Here is an 18335-nt window from a genome sequence, read left to right on the forward strand (position 1 = left end):
AAAGGGTGGTGGAATTTTGAAATGATAAAAAAACCTCATTCATAACTCATTACAAGGCAAGATGAAATTATTCTTGCCTCATTTCTTACTTACATCACCAACGAAACCCAAAACATGTGTTATGACCACATAACACCAGGACAAGTCAAAGCTTTGATTCAACTTAATTATCTTTAACATACATACAGGTCATAATATTTCTCTACACTTGTATTGTACAGTATTGCAACAGAGCAACCTTAAATCACAGCCTTTCATAAAATGGCAAACATTCTGTCTTGAGGCGTACACTTATTATCACCAATGATAAAGCTGAACAGTGGCCTGACAGGACAAAGGACTGAATGGCAATGATTTCAGACTTTCCATTTCTGCAGCACAAAGAGTCCTACGTTGTTCTTAAACTGGGTTGTGAAGCCTTGCTCTGGGCATGTGTGCTACATGCTCAATAATGAGGGGCTTGAAGCAGTTGAATTGAATTGCAGTGCAGCAATACGACGTCTGCCCACTCCCAATGCAAGGCCACAGTTTTCAAGACCTGCTAGCTGAGGGGATGAACATTCCCACCAAATAAACACAGAGAAAGGGTGGCTTCCAATACATTCAGAGAACACACAACTCACAGACACACGCACACACTCTCTCCAGGCTCATGTCTCTATAACAGATCCATCTTGTCTGATGCCGTGACTGCTGACGTGCCTATCGTGGGGGAGCGTGGAACGGGCGTGTCTCGAAACACCGCCTCCAGCATGTCTTCCGGACAGCTAGGGGGCAGCATCGAGGCCGGGCTGGTGCCAGATGCTGATGCAGAGACGGAGACAGAGGTGAGGTCAGATTGAGGGGCAGAGAAGGATGCCGCCTGCTGTTGCTGCTGTGCCAGCCTCTCCTGCTCCGCTTGCCTCCTGCCCCTCCTCTTGCCCAGGATCTTCACGTAGTTGGCGGGCACCAGGCCGGTGGTCTGGCCGTCAAGACTGGCCAGAAGCCAGCCGCGAATACGAGGCTGTTGCTCTGTAGAAGGTGAGATAGGAGAGGGGGGGAAATGAAGGATATTTTTAACACCTATGATACTTCTAGCTGTCACTGTGTTTTATGTAACCTCTTCCCTCGCCCTTACCTTTGGGTGCGAGATTCAGCATGTCTCCGGTCTGGACGGAGATCTCCTCCTCGGAGGCAGCCGTGAAGTCGTACTCTGCCCTGGCCACCACATGGTCATCCTCGCCACTGGCCCAGTTGGTGGCTGAAATGGGATTTAACAATCACATTATTACATTACATTAACATTACATTACATTTCACTTAGCTGACGCTTTCATTTATTCAAAGCGACTTACAACTGTTACTTTTCAGGGTATTGGTTACAGTCCCTGGAGCAATGTGGGGTTAGGTGCCTTGCTCAAGGGCACTTCAGCCATGGATGGAGATGTAGGGAGAGGTCAGGGGGGATATGAACCAGCAATCCTTAGATTGAAAGGCCAACTCTCTAACCACTAGGCCACGGCTGTACATGTCATATACGGGCCCTGTTAAACTTTGGTTTAAGCTTTTCTGCTGGCTAAATCCGCTTAAAAAGTGACCTAAATTGTTTTTTGGTAATTTTTTGTCAAGGTGTTTTGTTATGATGTTAGTCGTAATATTCCATGCAAGGTCACTGTTCAGAAGTCATACAGGTAAATTAACTCTGAATTTCTGATGCACCTCAGATTTCAGGAATAAAACACTGCTGAATTTGTTTTGTCACTGTTTATTTATGGTCATTCCCGTGCATACCCCTCAAGATGAAAAAGAAAAATGAAAGGGGGGGAAAAACCACAAAAGTGTTTTCACCTGCATCCTCTGGGCCCTCAGCAGACCTCAGCAGCCTCCAGATGAGATATGGCCCACCCAGCACTACTGCGAAGAACAGGAAGATGGGCCAGGACTTCACCTGGGAGTCTCCCGGCGCGTCACCAGCCCTCCCCCCGCTGGCGGCAGACGACAGGGCAACAGCCGCCGCGCTGGCCTCGCTGTCCGCCCACAGGTCCTCCACCTCCCCATCCTGCCGCAGTCCCAGGAGCCTTTGCAGCCGGCGGTACAGGTAGCGCAGCGTGCGCACCAGCGCAAAGGCCGACAGCACCTTGGCAAAGTGGGCGCGCAGGCGCGAGAAGTGGTTGGCCACGTCCAGCACGGCGCGGAAGCTGTTGTAGACGGCCGAGAAGGTGGCGTCCATCATCATGCTGACCGACGAGAAGGCCTGCACGATGCTCTCGATGGACTGGAACGCACGCCGGCTGCTCTCCTCCGCCTGGGGATGAGAGAAAATAACAAACATGTCTCTTGAGTCTGTGATAGTAATCCATTATCACCAGTACCAGTAAAATAGTGAAGGACTCAAAAATGTCAGAAATTAGAAAAGGATGACTGGATTGCACAACAGTTGCTCTCCTCTGCGTGGAGATAAAGAAAGAAGTCTTGTGAGCCTAGGCCAGTAATTCATCATGAGTAATACTTAAAAAGTGAGGCAGCAATACTGAGTAAAATACAGACAAATACGGAAAAACCACAGCTGCTCTCCTCTGCCTTGGGATCAATTTAAAGAGTATTAAGTTTGTGATGGCAATTCATTATAAGGGTCATTTCACGTGAAATCAGACACTTTGGGACCCGACCGACCCGGATTTCAATCATACTTGGTGTGCCTTTTCAGTAGCAAGGTAGCACCCCAGAACTGCATTGGTTTGAATCTGACACTAATATTAAGGGAGAAACAGACTAGGAAAGGTTCACATGTGAGGGTAGGACACTATACATTCAGCCTTGAATATATCAGTCAGTGTTAGTCACAAAAAGATGCCTGTGGTGTTGTTTGAAAGCTCTTTTCTGGCTCTACATAGTACACAATCACCTTGGAATAACACTACTCTCAGAATATGAATTATGATAAATTGAAAAATTAAAAATTGAATATCTAAAAAACTCATATTTTAAAATGGCCAGTTCCTTGTCCAAATGTAGCCGGCAATGTCATGAGCAGCACCTTAAATGCTGGTGTTCGGTTTGTTATTCATTTCAGAGAGAAGTTGACTCACAAATATGGCATCATACAGACCACTTACTAATAATATGGTAATACCATAGTAGCATCACATGACAAAAAAAAAAAAAAAAAAATGGTCAGTGTCCATGGTCCCAGGTTTCAGAAACTAAGGCAGATGTCCATTTATACACACCAAATGATGATATGTGAATGTTTGAACATTCCTTCTCTGTGTACCTGTGCCATCTTCCCTTTACCGTACTTTAAAGAGATAATCAATGGCTACACTCTCATTTTGTACTCTACCAGTGCATTTGAAGCAGCAGCTGTGTCTTTTGTAGATAATGTATAAGTACGTCCCGTTGCAGTTACAGGTTCCACTACCAGAAGCACATCCTGATGATCCATGACAGTCTATCTGGTCTGAAGGGAAAAGTGAAGGATGGAGATGGCCCATGAGGATGCAGGAAGTTCAGTTTCACCTCTCCAGTGCTCGGCATACATTCCTCAGCACATGCTAGCCACCAGTTGCCATCATATACAGCTACAACATACCCTTTGATGCTTGAAAATGTAACACATTCCTTTACTGAGCTCACTCTTTCAACTCTGCCTTCTCTGAATGCTCAAAATGGCCTAACTTCCACTGTGTCCATTGACAATGGGCAGAAGCTGTGTAGTTTTTGAGTACCTGGAATAGTTCTTGCAGATTCAAACCTTTTCAACAGGTTCTCAGCTTCATGATGGTACATCTCTGTTGTGGCAAACTGGCAATGGATGTTCTTGACATTATCCTTGACAAATTCAAACAGTTGGTATGGCGTTATAATTTAATTGTCAATAGGACGTTGCAGACTTGCTCGTGCAGCAAGCCATTTAACTGTCCTCCAACGCCATCACATGGACCTTTGCCATGTGATGTGGCAAAAAAGTGCCACTTCTGCAGGTAATGTGAAAATCTGCCTCGTGGTGGCACAAATTTGTTGTAATTTTAAGGTTCTTATATTGTGCAGGAAGTCTGCAACGTCCTATTGACAATTAAATTGAAACGCCATAACCAACTGTTTGAATTTGTCAAGGATAATGTCAAGAACATCCATTGCCAGTTTGCCACAACAGATATGTACCATCATGAAGCTGAGAACTTGTTGAAAAGGTTTGAATCTGCAAGAACTATTCCAGGTACTCAAAAACTACACAGCTTCTGCCCATTGTCAATGGACACAGTGGAAGTTAGGCCATTTTCAGCATTCAGAGAAGGCAGAGTTGAAAGAGTGAGCTCAGTAAAGGAATGTGTTACATTTTCAAGCACCAAGGGGTATGTTGTAGCTGTACATGATGGCAACTGGTGGCTAGCATGTGTTGAGGAATGTATGCCGAGCACTGGAGAGGTGAAACTGAACTTCCTGCATCCTCATGGGCCATCTCCATCCTTCACTTTTCCCTTCAGACCAGATAGACTTGTCATGGATCATCAGGATGTGCTTCTGGTAGTGGAACCTGTAACTGCAACGGGACGTACTTATACATTATCTACAAAAGACACAGCTGTTGCTTCAAATGCACTGGTAGAGTACAAAATGAGAGTGTAGCCATTGATTATCTCTTTAAAGTACGGTATAGGGAAGATGGCACAGGTACACAGAGAAGGAATGTTCAAACATTCACATATCATCATTTGGTATGTATATATGGACATCTGCCTTAGTTTCTGAAACCTGGGACCATGGACACTGACCATTTTTGTTTTGTTTTTGTTTTGTCATGTGATGCTACTATGGTATTACCATATTATTAGTAAGTGGTCTGTATGATGCCATATTTGTGAGTCAAATTCTCTCTGAAATGAATAACAAACCGAACACCAGCATTTTAGGTGCTGCTCATGACATTGCCGGCTACGTTTGGACAAGGAACTGGCCATTTTAAAATATGAGTTTTTTAGATATTCAATTTTTAATTTTTCAATTTATCATAATTCATATTCTGAGAGTAGTTGTATTCCAAGGTGATTGTGTAATATGTAGAGCCAGAAAAGAGTTTTCAAACAACACCACAGGCATCTTTTTGTGACTAACACTGACTGATATATTCAAGGCTGAATGTATAGTGTCCTACCCTCACATGTGAACCTTTCCTAGTCTGTTTATCCCTTAATATTAGTGTCAGATTCAAACCAATGCAGTTCTGGGGTGCTACCTTGCTACTGAAAAGGCACACCAAGTATGATCGAAATCCGGGTCGGTCGGGTCCCAAAGTGTCTGATTTCACGTGAAATGACCCATAATTAGTAATACTGGGAAAGCAAAGGACTGTGAAAATATCAGAAATCAGAAAATGATTACTGCAACAGCCCTCTTAATAGCTGCCCTCTTCTGCCTGGAGATAATAATAAAAAGTTTTGATCCTTGAGTGTGTGACAGTAATTCACTGTCAGCATTACTGGAAAATAAATCAGGAAATATGGACTGGGGTCAACCGCTGGCTACTTTGCCTCCGCCTGTGATGGGAAGTTGCTTTATTTTTGGGCTGATCTATTTGCAGACTCATCAGCACAGCAGAAAATATAACGTTTCAAGGATGGAGGACAGTTCAAGGAAAGTTCATTGGTCACATGTGTACACAGTACCACTAAATAAGACTTTGTTTCAAGGCTTGAGTTGGCGCAGCAGGTGAAAAACAAGGAATGCATTCACATGGCTGCTGTCCTCCACCTATGGATGTCATTGAGTCTGTAATAGTTATTCACCATCAGTACAACTGAAACAGTTGAGGTATCAAAAATCATGACTCGAATGCCTCCTTTTTCCTCCACATAGTAATTGATTTTGAATTGAAGACTGTTAGCTCAGTTAGCTCAATTGTAATGTACGATTGTATTGTAATGTACAAGATGTATGGCCATTGTAGAACTGGTTTCCCTCACCTGCTGCACAAAGCGGCTGGGTGGTGTCTCCTCCGCACCGAAGCGACTGTACCCCATAGCGCCTCCGCCCATGCCGTAGCCCCCGTAGCCATAGGGGCTGTAACCACCATACATGGAGGTGCCATAGAGGCCGTGGGAGGAGGGGTAGGAGCCGAACGCTGGCCGGTAGGACTGCTGGACAGGTCTGGGAGGCAGAGGAGGGGCTATCCGCGTTAGACCTGCAGGAGCGGAGGTGGATGGACCAGCGATCGGTACTGCTGACCCAAAGTCTGTGGAACTGGGGGAAAAACAAAACAAAACAAGAGTACAATTATAGGCCTATGTCTGAGATTATTCTCATTCACCCAGATCATGTTATATCCAGACAATTCACTGTAGTTGTGAGCAACTGCACTTCTTCCAAGCTCAAAAAGTCCAGTTAATTGCCACTAGACAAACACTTTGGACCAAAAATGCAAAACTCCATGTACCAGCCATCACACAATCACAAATAAAGTCAATGGCGTTGAAATTGAAATGATCATGATAGATGAAATGTAAACATGAATAATGTAGCAAATGTACAATATTCCATGAGATGAGGCTTTACTTAGTCACCAGAATGAATATGAATCTTGTCAGACGTTTTGATTTTGGTTTTGACAGAGTTGAAAGAGACCATAAGTTAACATGTGCAAAGTATAGCAGTGTTTAGAAGAACGCTAGGGTTGGAACCACAAATCAGGAGATGAAAGAGGGGAGTGTAGTGACAGGGGTAGCCTAGTTTTTGTGGATAAGTATGTGCAGAAAATGTATGGAAGCAAAAATCGCTATGACTGGCCCAGAAAAGTAACCGAAGACGGTAAGACAAGCAATAGTCCCACGGGGGAAAAAACATAACTTTAGCTGATATATCACGCCCTACGACACGTAATTATTAACTTGTTGTCAAGTTGCAACAGCCAGGTGTCAAATACTTGGCAGAACTGTGGAGGGATTCCGTTGCTTCATTGCAAAGTTATGATGTAAGCAACACCACTGTAGTGTGGAGGACACCTTTTAACCTCGCAAGTTCTACATTTCAGAATATGTGCACTAAGTTGGTAACTTGCGCCAAGTTGGACAGAAATCATTCCTGCAATTGTAAATAAACAACCTGGGGCCCGCTCTTTCGCTGCAACCCGACAGGCCAGCTAGCAGCTAAGTTAGCGAATCATGTTGGATACTATTCTGGGTCGTAAGAGGATACTGACCGATAGCTCAGAGGCGCATTAATTGCTCCGGGAATTCGTCTCTCCCATGGTTTAGGAGGTGGTTGCTGCATTGTGCAATTGTTCGTCAAAAAAAGTTGCTACGAAGATCCTGGAGCCTTCGAGGCTGGAGTAGCCAGCCAGGAAACACACTGCTGTCGAAAAAATGCAGGGCAGACCAAAGCAGTCAATTGCAGACCACGTCATCATTGCATCAATGGTTGATTAGTATGGCTGATGGCATGGATCTCATCACCCAGAGCCTGATATCATCATATCACATCACATCGCATCACATCATTCATCTGCCATATCGTACAACCATATCTCACCTGCCATTTAGCCTCAAGCATTTTAAATCATTTAGATACTGTGAATACATGCAGGTTACTGCAGCTAGATATTAAGAGTGGACCCTAATCTGTCTTTCTTTACTTATTCTTCTCTTCTTTAGGCTATGTGTCCAATGTGGAAGTTGATATTGGAGCCTTCAAGACCACAGGTGAAAACATAAAGTTTCTCTCTCCATAGGCTACAGTGTATTAACAGGGCCATACAAACTGTATAGGCCTAGCGGGAAAAAAGTCCTGCCAGATATTTTGTATGACTGCTGGACGTGGGATTTCAGCTAAACAGGCTGAATGAAAGGGTAGGATCACCTGGTTCACTGAATTGGGTGGACGTTTTTTACTTTCTGACCCCGTAAATTGACCCAGGCTATATCAATTGGGTTAACCAGTCTACCAGTAGCCTACAACTACTTTTGGACCCAGGCAGAACAGCATTATTCACATCATTTTTCCGCTTTAAAAAAAATCAGGATACTAACTGGGCTTAACTAAGACAGTCATTATTTTAATGTTTAAATGTTTGGCGAGGATGAACCTAATTATGGCTCTGGTGACACATAAAAATGTCCACAAGAGGGCGTCCATATACTGGCGTCCTGGTGCAGATTAGACTGGAGTAGATTAGAATAGTAAGCCTTTATTGGCATTATAGAGAGTCAAGCCTATCAATCACATGCACTCTCTAAAGCAGGGTTAGGGAAGCTTTTTCATATGAGGGTCCACTTCAAACTCCTCCAAGGGCCGTAAAAGTCCTCAAACGGTTATACTATGAAAACAAACCATGATTTCCCCCTGCACTTTAGGCCTATATAGCATATTGTAGGCAGCCACCTTTAAAATTGTATTGCAAAAGTAATTTCTTAGATTCCTTGACAAAATATGTATACAAAATACATTTTATGTGAAGCATAACATTAAAATTTAAATGGGGGGCCAGATAAAATGGCCTCAAGGGCCATAAACGGCCCTCGAGACATAGGTTCCCCACCCTCTCTCTAAATAAACAGTCGGACAACAGATAACACAGACTTGGTTCCAGTTGGTGAGCAGCACAGGCCTACTGGGGTAGAGGTAGAATCAGTGTAGGCACACAAGGAGTCCAAGTGATTCCAAGTAATGATCAGTGATATACTGAAAGTCACCATACATGAAAAAAAACATGTTAGGTCTTGGCACAATGTAGGCTACGCCCAAAGTGGGTCCAGTGGCAAGAAGCTACTTTACTGGTATGTAGTGCAAAACACCAGTGCAAATGGCAGTTTTCAGTGCAAATTGGTGCTCAGTGTGAACATTTGGGAAATAAGCTGTCCCTGAATATTTGCTCTAGCTGAAATCATTTCAGGATGATGAAAACAATGACTGCAAATTGCTTGTATAGGCCTAGAACTGAATGTGGACAGAATGTTCAGAAAACAGAATTAATTTGCTGCGTAGGCTATCATTCACAATTATCTTAAAAACTCCATATCCATGTTCATTTGTCTGACAGCAATGTTTAAATAATAAAGTAACAGGCTACTTGAACTTGAAGTGATAAGAGACATACCCCCCTACTTATAGTAGGCCTATGTTATTTTTATGATGAGGGTTAGTGTCGGCTGTCTTCCCGCCACTAGTAAAATGTTTAGATCCCCTTTCTGTTAGAAAAAGCAGAAGTGACACTGAGTGCAGTGGGGGCTCGCTCGTAAGCCAGGTTAGTACCTACAAAGTGAAAGTGGTTGAATGTGTACATGTAGGTTTATGACGTTAGCTGTGGTGCGCTTCTTTTTTAATGCTGTTCTCATCCTGCGTGTGTGTGGCGTTTGATCTCAAACACTAGAAAAAGGGGATTGGTGATGTCACTGTGTAGGGTGGGTGGGGTTAGGGGGTGGGGGTATATCTACAACAGCCAGACAGAGTGCTGTTAAGTGTAGCTCGTCTCGTTTGCTACGTACATTCACGTCACAGTGTGGGGGAGTGAGCAGCTTTCTCGAGTGTCTTCTCACCATGACCTTTTGCGCGTCTCTTGACACCCCGTCCTCATCGCATACATGAACGCCCACTCCCCCCCACCCACATGTGTTCACACTCTGTGTTTTGACCACCTTTACCTCATCGTTTGTTAAATTATTAGAGTATGCGTATACACTGCATAGGCAAGTGTAGGATAATTAAAGCAGAAATTGAATGCGCAGTTGTCATTACCGAATAGATGAAGTTCATGTTGAGAAACCAACAATGACATCACCAGACAGACTACATTCTGTGCACCACAGTATGCTCCTGGTTGATCATACTAGGCTATAAAAAAGACAAAAACAAAAGAAAAGCACCTACCCAGTTCCCCATTCCTTATGTTACTCATCATTGGTTTAGTATACAGCACATAGGTGCTGTCGTGTCGCTCCAGTAACTCGAAGTCACCACGCAATGTTTAGACCTAGTGGTTAAATTTCATGTACAGCCTAATGAATCAGCAAATGGCTTTATCAATGTCAGATATCACATAACTCTAAGCTTCTTCCCACTAATAATTCATGTATACATTGTTTAACCTGTTAAGACACGCCATTGTAAATTTGCTGTTACCAGAATGGCAATGACCAAGTCATAGTGCATTACTAAAGGGCAAGGCCATGTGTTATGTCATAGTAGTGTAGTATTATTGTAGTTAACTTTGCAATGACTATTACAGTGTGCTACAGGAGGTACGGAGTGCATTATGAGGCTACGCTCCCCCTCCCCCCCGACCTTTTTTTTTTGGACAGGGACTACCTAAGACTTAGAAAATGTGTCGTTGCCATGCTGGCCTGTCTTTGCTTTATGTGCCACTGAAAGCTGTAACTATGTTTAAATAAAAAAAAATTGAATTGCTAAAAAGCTTCATACCAGCTTGGTTGTCTGAAAATTCCAAAATTCTTGTCTTTTGACTTGACACTGTTCACACTGGAGATGATCCTGGATAAGAGAGGCAGGGGAGGCCTGTGCAGGGCTGCATTGTTTTCAGATGATTTTACAGGTTGCTGGGTTTTTCCCTGCATGTGAAACATGAGATTGATATGGCATGTGGAAGCATCGCACTCAAACTCAGAGATAATGCCTGTAATTAAATGGTACTCTGGAAAGTATGAGGAGCCTCAAAGCATGTCGTTTTCCTTTCGCACTCTCTCTTTTCCACATTCATTCATTCATTCATTCATTCATTCATTCATTCATTCATTCATTCATTCAACACATTCACTCAGTCACTCACTCAGTCAGTGTACACCTCAAAGACTAGTGCAATCTTTTACAGCAAGGCAATACGTATGTAGTCATCACGTGTACAAGCATTTACTAGGCCTGTATTTGATACAGGTATACAGGAATTCTAGACAAAAAAGTGTCAGTGTATTGCTTACTTCACTCCAAAGACAAACATGTATGCATAGTTGCTCTAGCTTTACAGCAGGGTTGAGGGATTCTTTTCATTCGAGGGGATATCAGGATTTCCCCCCGCATTTTAGGCCTATATTACAACTTACAAGTGACCCCAACTTCACTAATCCCCTGAAAATATAACTTTATTGCAGGGCCTACTGCAGACGTACTTTCTAGGATTTCTTTACAAAACATGTAATATATCATGTGAAACTGCATAACATTAAAACTACATCAGGGACCAGATAAGATGGCCTCAAGGGCTGTAAACTGCCCTCAAGAGACGTACTAGGTTTCCCAGTCTTATTTCACTGCAACGTTTTAACATGTGCCTGAAACTTAATAGGCTACAGACAGTCACCATCACACGTGTTTGTGCATATTTGCTCTATAGCATTGTTTTGAAATGACAACATGCAGCTCTCACTTACACTTCTATTCTTTCACTCACTCAGTGTGTGAGTTCTTTGACAGTCACCATCCCATCAATGAATATTTTTCTCTACAGAAGTGTATTGACATAACAACATGGTCAGAAAAGAAGGACCACTTCATTTTCTACAGAAAGGTCATGTGTCATTTTGATTTGCTTTAGAAGGTGTTTCAAATGTTAAAGGTTAACTTATCGTTTTTTTTTTTTTTTTACCTGGACTAAAAGTGACTGAAGAATATATAGCTGTGTGTGGACTGGGTTAATGAGTTGTCGTGATCAAGGGTGTACGAGCAAATTGTGGGCTCTATGTCCAATCAGCTCCAATGGACCCCTCCAGCGATATATCTCCATAAATCAGACACTGGTTGTGCCCCCCATATACATGGGGCCTGGTAACTCAGTCACACTTTATCCCCCTGTACGGCACCCCTGTTGTGATGTCAGCCTGACGTTTCCCATGAGCGTCGTGGAGTAGTGTGTGTAGTGTAGTGTAGTATGAGATGATGCCGGTGGGAGGTGTGGCTTAACTGGAACTGAGGCTCAACTGGCTCTGTGGCTTTCATGTGTTTGGCAGTGGGCCAGGGCAGAATCTGCAGAGGCGCCTCTTCAGTGTTGAGTAGTTACTAAAAAGCCTAGACTAGTCAGTCAGCTAGCATGAGGGGATGGAGGCACAGTGGATGATGTATTGATTTCAGAGGTGGTGGTGATATGTTATTGTTGTCGCCTTACAATATAGTGGATCATTGTTTTTAGCAAAATATATAGGCCTACTTCTGTATATTTGTATATACGTCCATGTCCATGCTTCCAAGACTTTTAGCTGGCTAAGCTAGAGCAGCACCAGGCCAGCACAACTGTCATCTTCATTCAACCCACATCATCCTCAGCATTGTGATATCATCCGTAGATGGTTGACCTTTGGCGCCTTAGATGCCCTGGGTGAGAGCCAGGGCAAAAAAAAAACAGTATGCGTTAATGCCCTGGCCTGGAGCCAGGGCAGAAAAAAGAGTGTGCTTCGACGCCCTGGCTCAGAGCCAGGGCAAATCGCCACCTGAGTTTACAACCTCTCACGCCATACACCTGCAGGCGTTGCAGCGTGCAATAATGCTGAACAGTAAATAGGCATAAGGCAGCAAAACCTTTGTGGTAATAAGATGAATTGACATTTCAGAGAAAACCTGAAATTGTCACCAAAATCTGTCCATAACTTTTTGAAAGAGTTTCCAGATTTTCTTCCCTCCCATGTTTTTGTTTGGTGAGGTAACTTGTCTGTGTCTGTCATTGTTGTTATATATTGTGACAGTGAACATTTTGACAAGTTAGTTTGGGTTTCTGTTAGCAAACAAATAAACCAACCAATGAAAGTAAAGACACAGAATTCTTGTCAGAGGTGATAATGACATGGCTCAGCAACAGATCAATGATTCCTTGAATGCTGTTGTATACCAAGCTCAGGGGAGCATCACCTCATTGCACATGATCATGCGAGCATTGTGGTTTGACAAGATAGACATAGACAGGAAGTGTGTGTGTGTGTGTGTGTGTGTGTGTGTGTGTGTGCGTGTGCGTGTGCGTGTGCGTGTGCGTGTGCGTGTGCATGTGTGTTTCGAAGCTTTTCTCTGGTCACGATAAGAAAAAAAATGTACACGTCCTGTATTCTCTGGTATTGTGACGTCTCCTTTGATAAATACAAACCCCAACTCCGGTGAAGTTGGGACGTTTGGTAAACAGTGAATAAAATCAAAATGCTATCATTTTCAAAACATTCAATCTATTCATTAGATGGAGAATAGTGAAAAGACAACATATTAAGTGTTAAAACCGAGAAAAAATATTGTTTTGGGGGACATATGTACTCATTTCTAATTTGATAAATCCAACACGTCTCAAAAGAGTTGGGACAGGGACAATAAATGGCAGCAAATGTCGAGGAAGACTAAAAACAAAACAAAAGACAACACTTAACAGTTAAATACATTAACCGATGAGATTATTTTATATAAAAAACAGTGTTAATTCCTATCTTGGACATGATTTCACCAGCTTAAATGGTGGGTGTATTCCTTGTCATGTTTTGCAATGTTTTCCTTTCTGTAGTGCTTACAGTGTGACAGGTCTTGACCAAAAGCCCACCATTTTATCACCTGCTGGTCCTTATGATGGAGCCAAACCGTTAAAACATAGAGAATGCAATTTGACCTTACTATGTGGCAGTAATCGAAGATCTCCCTTCAAAATATAATGCATGAGTGGCTTTTCATGCTGTTTAAAACCCATTTATACCATTCAGCACTGTATTTAACTCTACAGATGAGTGAGAACATCTTAACCAATGCACTACTGCACCCGCATGCCATCATGGAGGCTGACTTTTGAAGTTAGCACTAACACAAGTTGGATGGTCCATTTTCACTGTAGCACAGGATGTACAATGCTCTATTATTGTCAAAAAGAATGAACTTCTACAACTTCTGCTGACTTCTGTAAGCAAAGGACAGTTTCCCATGTCTTCTGGGTTTATTTAAAGCGAGCTCAGGTGCTTAGGAGAATGTTACACCCCTGTATCATTTGCACGCATTAAGCATTCTTAATATGGTCAATTTTCAATAGGCTAGCTCTAATTCCTGTAGTGCTAGAGTGAGACTACAGCCAATATATATTTCATGATGTCATGAACCTATACAATGATTTTAGTAACAAAAATATGTCTTATATACACTCAATCGTGGTAAATCAAAGGGAATTCAAAAATGTATGTAACTATGGTAATTATTCCCTTTGCATCTTTAATTCTGAGTGACTCAGCCTCTCTGTGATGATCTTATGCCTGGACACCTATATATTGTCCGTCAGTACAATTCATTTTGAAATGTTCTTCTTTGTTGTTTTATCTTATTTGGATGTTTACTAAATTTCACTGATCCCCGTCCCAACTTATTTGAGACGTGTTGCATTTATCAAATTAGAAATGAGTACATATGTCCCCCAAAACAATATTTTTTCTCGGTTTTAACACGTAATATGTTGTCTTTTCACTATTCTCCATCTAATGAATAGATTGAATGTTTTGAAAATGATAGCATTTTGATTTTATTCACTGTTCAACGTCCCAACTTCACCGGAGTTGGGGTTTGTAGTAAAGTGTGTGTGAATCAGACAAATAAAAAAGTCATCAAACATCAGACATCAAACTATGTGCTTTTATTACTTTAATGCATCTCTCTGTTTTTTTCCACCAATTTAACTTAACTTCCACTGTACCTTCCATAATTGTTACACCTCTTGCAACAATAGCTGCGTAGTTGACTGAAACAGCCATCTGGTCATATCATAGGAAGTCCATCATGGAAAGTAACATAGTCTGGCAGTATTTTTTCCCCTCATCGGTGCCTAGCCACTGCAGTGACCTCTTTGTGCACGCTGCTGCATTCGTGGAACACGGTTCATTGAAAAAAAGAAGAAATGCATCATTCATTACAATGTTACTACAACGCAAGGCTTTTTGTACAAGCGCATTACAACTTGGTCATTGCCATTCTGGCCATAACAAATGTATAACACGGGTTGCATTTGGGCAGTCATGGGTGAGCGGTTAGGGCGTCAGACTTGCATCCCAGAGGTTGCCGGTTCGACTCCCGACCCGCCAGGTTGGTGGGGGGAGTAATTAACCAGTGCTCTCCCCCATCCTCCTCCATGACTGAGGTACCCTGAGCATGGTACCGTCCCACCGCACTGCTCCCCATGCGGCGCCACTGAGGGCTGCCCCCTTGCACGGGTGAGGCATAAATGCAATTTCGTTGTGTGCAGTGTGCAGTGTTCACTTGTGTGCTGTGGAGTGCTGTGTCATAATGACAATGGGAGTTTCCCAATGGGCTTTCACTTTCACTGCTTTCATTTTTAAGCAGGCTTTTTCTTGGAGATGCAAAGTGAGCTCCACATGTCATAGTCTGAAATCAATCTGCCTGTTGTGACTTACAGTAAGGAAGAAGAAAGAATTTGGTGTTTCTGGTTGAACAACATTGGCCATGTGTTGTAGAGCACGTAAGATGGCAAGATAAAAGCACCTTTGAAAACTGTAAACTGACCAAAGTGCTGTGTGGCTGCACCGTCACAGTGTTCTAGACCAGTGGTTCCCAACCTTTTTCTTAAGGGACCCATGTTCTTGCTATTGTAAGCTTTGGTGACCCAACCACGCGAGCGCCCGCACGAGACGGAGTCACAAGATGCCCTCTGTTTCCTGCGAAAACTAATTTTAGTTATTTTATTCCTCAATTCGTCTTTGGTCAAATATAGAATAAATGTTTAATGTAGCACTTACAATTGGTTGCTTCTATGCATTTATTAGTTAAATGCTATGTCTTTTATTCAACATGGGCTATATATATTTAAAATGAAACCCCTTAAAATCAAGAGGGCTCCGCGACCCCCTGTGGATCTTTGGCGACCCATCAGGTGGGTCCCGACCCATAGGTTGGGAACCACTGTTCTAGACTATCAGCATGGGCTACATTGGAGACTGACTGGAGACTGACACTGATGCAATTTACCACCATGTCAATGTTTTTTACATTCAGTGCCCAGACACTGAACTCTGATAGTTCTTTGGTAGTTCTTTATGAAGAGACCATGGAAAATAAAGTCAAAAGTATTTTTTTAATGCCGCTACAATACTCAGACAAATTAGACATCAATATCTAAATAGCAGCATGTTAGAGTAGCAGCTTGAAATGCTCTTCTTTTTTTACAGATATGGGTCTTTTTTGATAGGACAGTGTGAGAGGTGGACAGGAAACGAATTGGGAGAGAGACGGGGAGGGGTCGGCAAGGGACCCGGGCTGGGAATCAAACCCGGGTCACCCGCATGGCATGTGAGTGCCCTACCGGTTGGCCATGGCAGGGCCGCATGCAATGCTCTTCATAGCACTGGCACACTTAATTTCCTGTAGGCTATATCAATGCAATCAAATTAACTATGCAAGTCGGCCTGCCATGTTGAAGCAATTGGTTGAATTTTCACTTGGAAAATTTGGAGCTACAACACATGGTTTTGAAGAGAACCTGGCGAGGTTGGAACAGGGTTACGTTAAAGTCAACACTGGCAACTCTACTTCACACCAGTTACTAAAGATGCTCCAAGTTGGTGGTTGACAAACCTAGAATATGTGAATTAAGCGAATTGTAAGCCTGCCAAAAGAGTCATCAGGCTTCCCTCTCCAATGTTGCTCAAAGTTAACTTACCTAAGTGACTAAACATGCACTCTAAGGTATATCCCCTGTCCATGACGACTGCACTTGTTGACTTAAGTCTGTCACTGAGTATTGATTTGAGGAAAAAAAGGTGTGTTTTTCGGGTATGAGTGAATGATTTGTGAAATGAAATCATCTCTGAAAGGAGCATTCAGCTGATGACACACAGATGACAGCTTGGAGAGATCACTGGTCACATATGATATTTACCCCTGCTTCAGTGGATGTGTGTGTGTGTGTGTGTGTGTGTGTGTGTGTGTGTGTGTGTGTGTGTGTGTGTGTGTGTGTGTGTGTGTGTGTGTGTGTGTGTGTGTGTGTGTGTGTGTGTGTGTGTGTTTAAAGAGCCTGCGTGTGATCTATGTCTGCACAAACTACGTACACATTGAAGTGGGGGCACAAACCAACGGTGCAACTGTGTTTGGAGACATTTGTAAATTTGTATGCGTTTGTCAGACTGTTTGTCGACCAAATGTCGAATGTAGTCTGAATATATTACTTGTAGAATTTCAGGATGCTTTTTTTAGAAAGAGGTATACTTCCTGATTCCCAAGAGTGACCGTTTTTTGACAGTGCCAGTGGCACAAGACGTTGTTGGCATTTCAGCATTAAAAGCAATGTTCTATAGCATTCCTCACCTCACGGGTAGATCATTAATCATCAATATCAAAAAATGAAAGGTGAATTAAAAATAAACTCACAAAAAATGGGCTGAAGAAATAACTGCTTTAGTACAAGCTGAAATTGAACCAGTCCCTTGTGAGATCTACTGAGGAGACAAGCACAGTATCTCAGCTCTGAAGAGTCAACAACTGAAAAATAAAAGGTTTGACACCTTTTTGAAACTATCAAGAGAGAAAAGATCTGTATTTCCTCACCAGCTCCTCCTTTTTTAAAAAACAGCACTTCCTGGTTTTCAGCCCCCTCAGTAAAGAAAAACATGTTACAGGGATCTGACATGATCAGCCTCTCACTGTGCTTTACTACATTTAAAGGTCGGCCATGTTGTCTTCAGTGAGTAAATCTTGACCAGCTAAGGACACAGGGCTGTGGTGGTGATGGTAAAGTACTAGTCTGACGTTTGGACATGATTTTTCAATTGAAGACATGTTTTTAACTGTTTATTTACTTTATATTAGAGCCATGGCCACAGAGGGAAACCTCTAGAAGCTTAGCTGAGATCATGGCTGGACTGGATATAAATGTACAGGTGAGCTGAGCACCATGAAATAAACAGGATAAATGAGATTGGTTAACCTAGGCTGAGCTGAATTAACCCCAAGCTTAAGCCCAAGTTAAAAAAAAAAAAAAAAAAACTATCGCAGTGCTCCTGGCTATGGCCACACGTGGCATTGAAAAGAAAAATATCCAATCATAGACCCTGCATACTTGACAATTCTTTTCTGCCCTCCACCAGGCACATGCCTGTTTTTTCCCCTACACTTCAACACGTGGTCAGTCGGTCTGAGATGTGGTGGTTACCCAATGTTTGCCACCTACTGTGGCTTTTTCAAAGGGAAAGTTGTTATCTTAAACCACTAGACACATTTCAAAATAGGACCTTTCAAAGAAATTGTTCATTTACCAGAAAAGAACCCTCCTCGATATCACTGAAAACCTTTTACAAATTAAAGCTGGCAATTCTTTCAGTGACAAACTCATGCCTGTCACATCTTGCCATGTGGCTAAGTTAATCATTTTGGATTGACCAAATCATTTCCCATATTGCAAAAGTGTG

The 18335-nt window shown here is 42.6% G+C and overlaps 1 protein-coding gene and 1 long non-coding RNA gene across 2 annotated transcripts in view; one reads left to right on the top strand and one right to left on the bottom strand.

Moving 5' to 3' along the window:
- Positions 1-7336, bottom strand: pex13 (peroxisomal biogenesis factor 13). The gene is made up of 5 exons (XM_063192836.1): positions 7175-7336; positions 5943-6219; positions 1828-2284; positions 1118-1240; positions 1-1011 (listed from the first exon to the last, which is right to left on the bottom strand). Exons 1-5 carry the CDS (start codon positions 7243-7245, stop codon positions 659-661), a joined length of 1281 nt encoding a protein of 426 aa, XP_063048906.1. The 5' UTR covers positions 7246-7336; the 3' UTR covers positions 1-658.
- The window catches only part of LOC134442877 (uncharacterized), a 15152-nt gene continuing 3493 nt past the window's right edge, over positions 6677-18335 (top strand). The window contains exons 1-2 of the long non-coding RNA XR_010033488.1: positions 6677-6783; positions 7626-7673. This is a non-coding gene — a long non-coding RNA (uncharacterized LOC134442877). The remainder of the gene's footprint in view (positions 6784-7625; positions 7674-18335) is intronic.

Source organism: Engraulis encrasicolus, unplaced genomic scaffold (genome assembly GCF_034702125.1).
Source record: "Engraulis encrasicolus isolate BLACKSEA-1 unplaced genomic scaffold, IST_EnEncr_1.0 scaffold_25_np1212, whole genome shotgun sequence".
Lineage (NCBI taxonomy): Eukaryota > Metazoa > Chordata > Actinopteri > Clupeiformes > Engraulidae > Engraulis > Engraulis encrasicolus.

Bases quoted from the DNA above. Each gene is read 5' to 3' on its own strand.
- pex13 (XM_063192836.1), bottom strand. From the start codon at position 7,245: ATGCAGCAACCACCTCCTAAACCATGGGAGAGACGAATTCCCGGAGCA. The intron at 6,220-7,174 runs GTCAGTATCCTC...TTTTTCCCCCAG, and splicing joins AATGCGCCTCTGAGCTATCG to TTCCACAGACTTTGGGTCAG. The intron at 2,285-5,942 runs GTGAGGGAAACC...TCTCATCCCCAG, and splicing joins CCAGCCGCTTTGTGCAGCAG to GCGGAGGAGAGCAGCCGGCG.